This window comes from Myotis davidii, unplaced genomic scaffold, assembly GCF_000327345.1.
Source record: "Myotis davidii unplaced genomic scaffold, ASM32734v1 scaffold577, whole genome shotgun sequence".
NCBI classification, from domain to species: domain Eukaryota; kingdom Metazoa; phylum Chordata; class Mammalia; order Chiroptera; family Vespertilionidae; genus Myotis; species Myotis davidii.
Genome location: NW_006289082.1, coordinates 1,685,465 through 1,695,589, shown reverse-complemented (window position 1 = coordinate 1,695,589; position 10,125 = coordinate 1,685,465). Strand labels below are relative to the sequence as shown.

Sequence of the window (10,125 nt, the reverse complement as noted above, 5' to 3'; positions counted from 1 at the left end):
GTTGCAGGCTCAATCCCCAGTTGAGGGCATATGGGAGGCAGCCGATCAATGATTCTCTTTCATCATTGATGTCTCTCTCTCTCCCTCACGCTTCTTTCTGAAATCAATAAAAACATTTTTTTAATAAAAAAGGAAGCCAAAAAAGGAGGACCTATGTAATACCTTCAACAATAAAGATTAAAATAAATAAATAAATATTTTTTAAAAAAGGAAGCCAATACTGTATTGTTTAGTATATGTGGTGAAATTATTTTTAAGAAGCGATGGGAAACAGGATTCAGGATAGCAATTAATTTAGAATTGGGTGAAAAAGGAATGGGATTAGATTGGGGAGCATACAGAAGTAATTTTGTTCTAGTTTTTGGGGGGTGGTCTTGAATATACATTTTATTATTAGGCATTAAAATTTCCATTTGTGTTATATATATTCTTTTTTAAGAGAGGGGGTAGGCTTTCCCGATCTGCCTCCAGACGGCAAGACTGCGCCCTCCTGGTCAGGTGTCCTTATGGCTAAGAAAACAGAGCAGAGCAGAAAACACAGGCTTGGAGGGCAAGCAGCGGGGCGGGAGAAACTTTTGGAGATGATGGATATGTTCACCACATTGACTTAAGTGATGTTTTCTGGGATGTATATTAATATCAAAATCATCAAATTGTACACTTTAAACATGCAATTTCTCGTACCAATTAAGCTCTTAAAATAAAGACGGGGAGAGGTTGAAGCCAACCTCTTCTCCCATCCGAGCAGTGAGCTAGGCCTGACTCCCTTCCAGTGGAGGAGTGTGGGAACTGTGGAGCCTTCCCTCGTACTCGCTATGCTCCACAGACTGTTCCCTCACCTCCTTAAAGGAGAAGGAGGTGCATTTTGTTTCTTCCCAGCTAATAAAAGGGACAAATTTCCCCCCAAAAATGTTTGATGAATTGTTGGCCTCACACTGTTGTGAGCCCATTCTTTTAAAGCTTAGATACTGTATTACCTGAGTGAGTTATCTGGAATCTGCCTTCAGCAGTTGAGCATGTCAAGATCATGAATATTCCTTTTTAACGTAAGCATTATTTTGGTCTTGCAACCTACATGACTTTAACGAATGCAAACATATTTAAAGTGAAGTTTTCCTGACGTTGTTATTCTTGAACACTAGATGGTGTGGTGCGACCCATCCCTCCGAATGAAGAAATGCACCCACACAAGAAGCTGTGTCTTGGAAACCACTAAGGAGACCTGTCTGAACTGGAGTGAAGACGTCAAGAATTTTCATTGCACTTTAAAAAGTCAGCCTTGTTAACTCAGACAATAAGGGTGGATTTTGCAAATAGTTGCAAAGAATCTGGGAATGCTAATTTATTACTAGCATATGAATGACATTAATGATAATATTTTGAGATTTGTTTTCCAGAATATAGTTCTGTGCTCTTTTATTACACTAAATGGGGTACCAGTAGTAGAGGCATGGTGAGACCAGCTTGATTGCCCACAGGGATTGGTTTCTCCCTGTTTGCTTTATATTCGCCAGTCTAAATGGGGGTGTGGTTCACTGGGGGTCACATCTCAGCAGAGAAATACACAACTTTTAAGAAACATTAATTCCCTTGGATTACAACGGTGACAATCAATAAAATGCTCCAAGGATTTTATTTTAAACAACCTGGCCATTTTATTTTAAATATGTTTTTATTGATTTTAGAGAGAGGAAGGGAGAGAGAAGAGTAGAAACATCAGTGATGAGAGAGAATCATTGATTGGCTGCCTCCTGCACACCCGCTACTGGGAATCGAGCCTGCAAACTGTACCCCGACCGAGAATCGAACTGGTGACCTCCTGGTTCATGGATGAACATTCAACCATTGAGCCAACCTGGCCATTAAAAACAATTTTTTTAAAATCCTCACCCAAGGATATATTTTCCATTGAGAGTGGAAAGGAAGTGGGGAGGGGAAAGAGAGGAGAGAGAGAGAGAGAGAGAGAGAGAGAGAGAGAGAGAGAAAGAGAGAAACATCAATGTGAGAGAGACATTGATATATCCAACCAAGTATCAAACCTATCACCTAGGTATGTGCCCTTGACCAGAATTGAACCTGTGACCCTTTGATGGGAGGGTTGACACTCTAACCACTGGGCATGCCAGCCAGGGCCAACCTGGCTATTTTAAAGAGCCATTGTATGAATCACCAAAAGTTCACATTTATACCCAAAGCTTTCTAATAACCAGAAATTTAAGATTGAATTACATAAATGAAGTTAGTGGACCTTGTCTGCATTACTAGAAGTATATTTTTTAAAAGGTTATTAATTTTTCTTAAGTCTTTCATATGTAGAAATCATAGTGGTATATTACATAGTGGTATATACAGTGGTATATTACTGATTTAGGATAGCAATAGGAAAATATTATTTTGAGACAGTATTACTATTTGATAGCACTTACTCCTGAAATCACTAGCAATGAATTTTCAATTTGGTTATGATTAACAGAGAAGAAATAGTTTGGAATATTGAAACTAGCTTTTTAGAATTCTATTCATAATGATGACCATTTTCCCTCCACATAATTAACACTGAGTGTCTCATGGCTTTGAATTCAAGGCCTTTCAAAAACATTTGCAATCATTAAGCATACTGACAGTCCTGAAAGTAAACTTATGGTCATTTCAGTTGCATCATTCCAAACTGCTCTTCAGGAATCAAATCAATCTCTCTCTCTCTCTCTCTCTCTCTTTCTCTCTCTCTCTCTCTCTCTCTCTCGCTGAGAAATTTTCAGAAAATTACTTCAAAGATGAAGGTTCCTGCTTTGTACTTTCCTACAGTTAGAGAGGGAGCTGCAGTGGCCCGTGGCCCTCAGGCCCGTGGCAGGCTGTCCTGAGGAACTACTCCCCTGGCGACAGAGAGGTAACTGGGCTTGGCTCTGCTGATGTCCCTTCCTGTCCATGACACCACGTGGCTTCATGAGGCCTCTGCTGGTTCCTCAGAATTGCACAGGACAATCCGAATCCTGACCAGATGCTCTTGCTTGTACAGAAGGCTGTTTAGTTCCACTGGGAGTTCAAAGAAGTCATAGCAGGCAGGTGAGAACTGCCAGCATTTTTACACAAGGTGTAGGGCATGGAATAGAGAGGGAGGGAGAAGAGGTGCCCTTAGAGGTAACCAGTGGTTAAGCTCTTCTTTAATATTTATCAATATGCAAACAGATTTGTTTATATCCCCAGTTGCTTTCGTACACTAATTAGATGTACTTAAAAGTTTTCTTGGATTTGTTGTTTTACTAATATGTTACCTCCATCAAATGTTTTATTAATCAGTCAATATTTTGTAAGACCCAACCAAAAGCCTGGAATACTGCCAGGTTTATGGATTTATTGTTGGGTATTGGAGGGGGGTGGATATCAGAAGATACATACAAATGGGAGAAACATACAAAAGGGAAAAGCTATGATTCGGAAATGGAAAATTGATATTTCCATAGCACTATTAAAATGGTCATAATAATGCCATTTTTTTCTGTACAACTGGTCAGATTTCAGAATTTATTGAGAGTTTACTATGTAGTACCAGAATGTAAGCTCTATGAGGCAGGGCGATAGATAGATAGATAGATAGATAGATAGATAGATAGAGAGTTTTTTTAAACTACTGAATCCAGTGCCTACAACAGTGCTGGCACAGTGAATGACCATTTCAGTATTTGTTTACTGATCGAATGACTGCTGGACACTGGCCAGACTGGCGATGAGATGTGTAAGAAATTCTCCCTGCCCTCAAGAAGCTCACAGTCTAGTGAAGGATACAAATATGTGACCAAGTAATAGAGAACAATTATCAGAATGTGGTCCCTGCCCCAACAGGTTGGCATCACCTGGGGAATGGTTAGAAATGCACCTTCTTAGGGCTCATCCAGACCTTAAATCAGACACACGCTTCGGGGTGGGGCCAGGCAGGGCCTCCAGGTGATTCTGATGAGCTTCACGGCTGAGAACCACGCAGCGGATGTAGGTAAGGAGCAGTGCAAGGGCCTCGTCAAGCACGTCTAGCAAAAGCTTTTCCATTTTTAGTTTTGCTTTTAATGTAAGTGCACATGTTGACAGATTGGCTGATTTTAACATGTATGTTGTAGTAATAGATTCAAGGATTTCCATTATTGTAAATTTAGTTATTTTAGTAAAATTATACCTACACATTTAAAATGATCAAATAGTTCATTAAACCTTACTTTGAAACAATAGTCCCCCCTCACCCCAACCCTCCCCAGAGGCAATCAGGTTTGACTATTCTAGCTGATTCTTTTGTATTTATCTCCAAAACTCCAAATAATGTCTATATTTTCCCTTAGTAGTTTTTCAGTTTTAGGCTTTTATATTTTGAATTTCCATTGTGGAAGGCTTTCTTTCACTTCAGTCTCCTCTCCACACACTTCCATCTTCCGACTGTTGTTATACTTTTATTTTGGTTGCATCAATATTCACTGTCTGTTATTATGACAATGTAAATGCTATTCACAGTTTGTTACGTTGTGCGCTATGATTACTTTTCCTTTCCTTATTGAACTTATTTTCCTGACTTTAAAAATTGTATTTTTGCGGTGGGGGTTGGGTTTTTTAAATTTTATTACTAATCTATGGCCAAACTCTTTTCCCAATTGTGTAACCTTCTCTCAGTGCATTCAATACATTAGGTATCCTAAAAAAAATCCTTATACCTCCTATCTAAAAAAAGCCTCTGACTACCTCCAGTCTGGACTGATTGCTCGCTACACTTGCTGCACAGGTGTCTTCTGGGCTCTCCCTCATACGTATCTTGGGGATACCTGTCTCCTGGGATCCATTTTTTCTTTCTCAATTTGGTGGGGCATATCTTTCAGAAGATTCCTGAGAAAGGGCACATGGTGGTAGGATGTCCTTCAGATAAGATTATTATTGGGAACAGTTATGATACTGTGAGTGTCTGTAGTTTTTATTTTATACTCACATTTAATTGGTAGTTCGATTGGCTATAGAATTGTAGATTGAGAATAATTTTCCCTCCGAATTGTGAAGGCATTGTTTTATGATTGTTGTTACTCTACTAGAATGAGTTTCAAGGTTTGGATTGAAACCCTACGTAGAGTTACTCAGCACTAGGTAGTCTGGGATGGTGTGGCCTCATGCACTGCAGAGTCCCCTGGGACTTCACATTCACAGCACAGCTTCCCAAATGTTGCCATTGAGTCCTCTGTTCTCTTTGCCTATAAGCTTATGTTTCAAACAAAACAGAAATCCTCAGCTTTCATTATAATGATTTTTGTGGAAAAAAAGGTAAATGTATATGCTCACTTCTCCATTTTTGTAATTTCTGTAATGTTTTGGCTTTAAGCATCAAATTCTTTTCCCGTGGTTATTTTAAACATTTTAAATCATATATTTAGTGCAAACAGCCACCTCATAATGTCACTATGTGTATTTTCCTTAGGGATAAGCCCCAAAAATGTTGTGCCAGAGGAGTACGTGTTCTTGCCACGGGCGGTTTTTAAGATTTGATGGAGACAAGGAATACTTAAAAAAATGCATGCTTTCTGAAAAACAACATATGGGGATAAAGAGTTAAATCTTGTTTGACATCACTATGGCATTTAGATGTTTTTCCATTTGTTATTTCTGATTGCATGTTTTAAAGGCTTTATTTACCTGGCTTACTATGTATTTTGGTTCTAGTGTTTAACTCTCATCTCTGCTTGCAGTGGTCCACTAGGCGATTTCAAGATCAAGTTTAATTTAGACTCAGTTTATTAACCTGGGTGCGGATGGCTCCTCCAGCACCTCCCAACTGTTTACCTTGGGCATTGCCTACTGAGCTCCCCATGGCGCTTAATTATTTATTCTATGAACATCTTTGACAATAACTCAAAATATGAAAATATCATTCATTGTTAAGGGACTGCTGCCACATTTTAAAAATCTTTTATGATACATTTGAGTGTAGTTTCAGTATGCAACTACAATCAAATTCATGAAATTTGAGTTATCTGTAAAGATTATGTACAGTGGAAAGGTAGTGAAGAACTATAGTCTATCTGGTTTTACCATCAAGCCTCCGTTTCTTAAGTGATGATAGAAAGAACTCATTAGTAAAAGTCTAGTGAGTTTACATATATACCAATATGTAGCAGAGTTTTAATTTTATTTTACCACTTAGTATTACAACCTTTGTTTCTATAAAGGTGACTATAGCCCAGCATGTAACCGCTCCTGCAGTCCCCTCCTGCCTGACTTTGCCGAATCTTTTCACTTTGGTCATCTTTATTTATGGATCAGTGAATGGTACCAAGGCTCTTCTTTATAAACCTGAACTTTATCTTTATTGACACTAAGACACACGCATTGCTCCTAATTTTCCTGAATGTTTATTTCTAAACCCACCTAACACGTAGGAGAGAGAAAGGAGGAGCCCCTGTGAGGACAGAAGCTCTTTGGTGAGTGTAGCACAGGGTGATTTGTTGGGGAAAACACATGTATTCCAGAAGGACATGAACTAGGACTCTCCTGGAATATCTCTCCTCACACATACTTCCCCGTCCACTTTAGATGTTAAGGCCGTTATGTTATTGCAAGTTCCTACCTTCAGCAATTAGGTCCGGGTCAAGGTGAACAAGGGAGAAGCCTTGGTTCATGGCAGTGCTGATGCCCACACCTAAAGGGCAGGCCCCCAGGGCACAAGGTGGCCAAGGCGCCTGTTTGCTATAGAGCACATGAAACAGGACAGGCTCTTCCTGGTGAGCAGAGGTTGTGGAGGAGGGGCTTGAATGGCTTGAATAGCTTGAAGTACCTTGTGCAGTCTGATGTGCACAATCTCAACGTTTAAAAAAAGCAGGAGTTAAGCCAAAACACTCGAATGTACTGTGAATGCAGGAGGCCATTAAATCTCAAGAAATTTAAGCCAGTGAGTGGAGGGCTCCTATTGCATACCATAACTTCTGACCAACTTTGTTTCATCATATCAACTATGATGATAACCAATGGCTGTTCTCTGGGTTCTTTATCTGAACACCCCACAGCTCACTAGCATGTTTCTGAGTGCTCACTGTATGCCAGGCACTCCGCAGAGAGAAAACTAGGGGTTGCCAGAGGGCAGAGGGGTTGGGGAACTGGGTGAAAGAGGTGAAAGGATTAAGAAGCACAAATTGGCAGTTACAAAATGGTCATGCAGGTGTAAGAACAGCACAGGAAACAGAGTCAGTATTGTGATAAGTATGCATGGTGCCAGTTGGGGTACTGGAAATATCGAGGGGGACACTACGTAAAATATATGATTGTCTAACCACTAACCTGAAACCAAGACAAAATAAAATTGTAAAAAAAAAAAAAAAAAGAGGATAATAATAAATACTTTGTAAGATTATTAAAAGGGCTAGAATTAATGTATGACATTCTTTGCACAATATAGGTGTTCAATAAAGTAGCTGCCTTTTACGTCTTTTTTAGACAGGGTGAGTCTGTAATGGCAACACATTATTCTGGAAGTGGAAATATTTCTAAATAGAATTCCATACACTTTTGTCTTGTTAAATAGGCTATGGTCTACCAGCTGTTCTCAACCTGTGGGTCACGAACAATGAAAATACATCCTGCATATCAGATATTTACATTACAATTCATAACAGGAGCAACATTACAGTTATGAAGTAGCAACGGAAATAATTTTATGGTTGGGGTCACCACCACATGAGGAACTGTATTAAAGGGTCGCGGCAGTAGGAAGGTTGAGAACCACTGGCAGTTGTTTTTTTCTTATGGACTCAGAGTCAGTATTTCTGGCAGCTTCAATGCGATGACGCCTTTAGGCCCTAAGTAAGTGAGCCTTTCATCCCTCTATTAAATAACCTGAAATTGCTCTGTTTTGAAGGGTCTTGTGCTTGCTTTTTCCCACTATTTTTTATGTAACTCTTATTTTCAGTTTGTCAGTTCACTCTTTTTGTAGCTATGAAAGAAGCCCATGTACCCCTATTCAGATGTGTCATGCTTTTACATAGAATAACAATACTTCTTAGAAATGTATGTAATTCTGAGATGACAGACTTAAAGCTCTTCTACAAACTAATAATCATTTTAATATGTGAAAAAATGAATAAACACACAGCCTAGCAGCCGTTTCTGTTACAGGCAGCCCAGAGAGCCCAGGAAAGGTACTATCGGATAGCCTCCGGGGTCAGGAGGGGCTGTCCCCACTCAGTTCTTGTCTTCATCTATAAATAAATTTATGTAGTTAGTTAATACTCATTGGAGGATGTTTTCCATTGATTTTTAGAGAAAGTGGCAGAGAGGGAGGTAAGAAGAGAGAGAGTGGGGGTGGAGGATAGAGGGAGAGAGAGAGAGAGAGAGAGAGAGAGAGAGAGAGAGAGAGATGAGAGATGAGAGAAACATCAATTAGTTGCCTCCCGCACTCATCCTCACCTGGGACTGGGATGGAACCTGCAACTCATGTATGTGCCCTTGACCAGGAATTTGGGAAGGGGGGGGGGAGGGTGTGGCGGGAACTGGGAGGAGAGGAGTTATGAGGTGAAAAAAGAGGAACAAATGTAATAATCTGAACAATAAAGAATATATTTAAAAAAATAAAAATAAATAAAATACAGAACAACCGCCATTCAGAACTGCCTGAAGTCTGGCTGAATGGAAGTCCTACAACTAGAGAAATAAAGGAAGTACATGGAGACTCGTAAGAGGGGTGGAGGCACGGAACGAGCTTGTCCAACATCCAGGTGTGTCATTTCTTTCAATCGGCAGCAGAGGCCTCCCATGAGAAGCAAGGGGTCCAGCCCCACACAAGACCCCCAGCCCAGGGTTCTCGAGCTGGGAAGAGAAGTCCCCTTAACTTTGGGCTATAAAAACCAGCAGCAGTTTAGGCTGAGTAACACGGAGGCTGCTGGAGATACAGGAAGTTCCTCTTAAAGGGCCAGTGCATGAACTTATAGGGTCCTGCTTCCTCTGAGGTCCTGCACTGGGGCAATGGCTTTGGGGGATCCAGGGACATACGGGGAGGAACTGGACTCTTTGGCATTGGAGCAGGAACTTGGGGACAGCTATCTCCCAGATGGGAGTACTTGCATGGGGCATTGTCCCTATACTGTGATCTCCCCCATCACAGAGCTGACTGGCAGCCATATATGAGTTTCCCTCAGCATGGCTCACACTGTTTGCCCCATCCTGGTGATTGCCTGAGACTCTGCCCTATCCAATTTGCAGCCCCACCTAAGCTGTTTGCCGCAGCTTTTCCATATGAATGGCCTGTCCTGGCTCAGGCTTTAGACTTTCCTAAAACCTCTGGGACTGGGATGGAACCTGCAACTCATGTATGTGCCCTTGACCAGGAATTGAATCTGTGACTCTTCACTGCACAGGACAAAGCTCTAACCAAGGAGCCACTTTTGGCTAGGCTCATAGAAATGAATTTAAACAAGTGACCCTGATTGTGTTGTGGTAAAGCCAATTTATTAAAGCAAGCAAATTTACTAAAGAAGCAAGGCAAGAGAACCAAGATGGCACTGTAGGTAAACAGCCAGTACTTGCTGCCTCTCCGCACCAGCTTGCCTTGCTTCACAGCTGGGCCTTGTCTGGCACTTCCTAGCCCAATACAAGTAGCAGCCATCTGCAGATCTCTCTCTGTGGCCTTAGGCAGTGGCTGACTTTGCACCTTCAAGGAAGCCACAGAGCCAGTGCACCCAATGGACAGCTTCAGACCAGAGCAGATTACATCTCTACACATGCACAAGTGACACACTCGAAGGGCAGACTCAGTGAGCACCAAAGCCCCACTGAAGCAAGTCCTGCTCCATAAGGGTGTCTCCTGCACAGCAGCTCTCCCACTGTAGTTGCAGCTGGTCCTCACAGCCAATTGATCTCGAGGTCAATTCTTCCCTACAGTGATGCCAATAGTAATCAAGGCTAAACTACAATAAGACTCTGCACAGCCCACACAGGGGTGCACTAGAGTGCCCAGCATAGGTGACTGGGGAGGCTGAGCCACTGGGTCCTACAGGACACCTAGTAGGACCCTCTACCAATTCCAGGAGACATAGCAGCTCTAGCCAGTACTTAGAAACAAACACAGGGGAGCAGCCAAAATGCAGAGACAAAGAAATGAAACAAATGGAAGCAAGG

General features: G+C 41.3%; 1 protein-coding gene across 1 annotated transcript in view; it reads left to right on the top strand.

The window, feature by feature from the left end:
• CDADC1 (cytidine and dCMP deaminase domain containing 1) overlaps positions 1-1,691 on the top strand; it is a 66,898-nt gene extending 65,207 nt beyond the window's left edge. Inside the window, exon 10 of the mRNA XM_006761236.2 lies at positions 1,143-1,691. Coding sequence (XP_006761299.2) covers positions 1,143-1,216 — 74 coding nt within the window. The 3' untranslated portion in view covers positions 1,217-1,691. The remainder of the gene's footprint in view (positions 1-1,142) is intronic.
• The last annotated feature ends 8,434 nt before the right edge of the window (positions 1,692-10,125 follow it).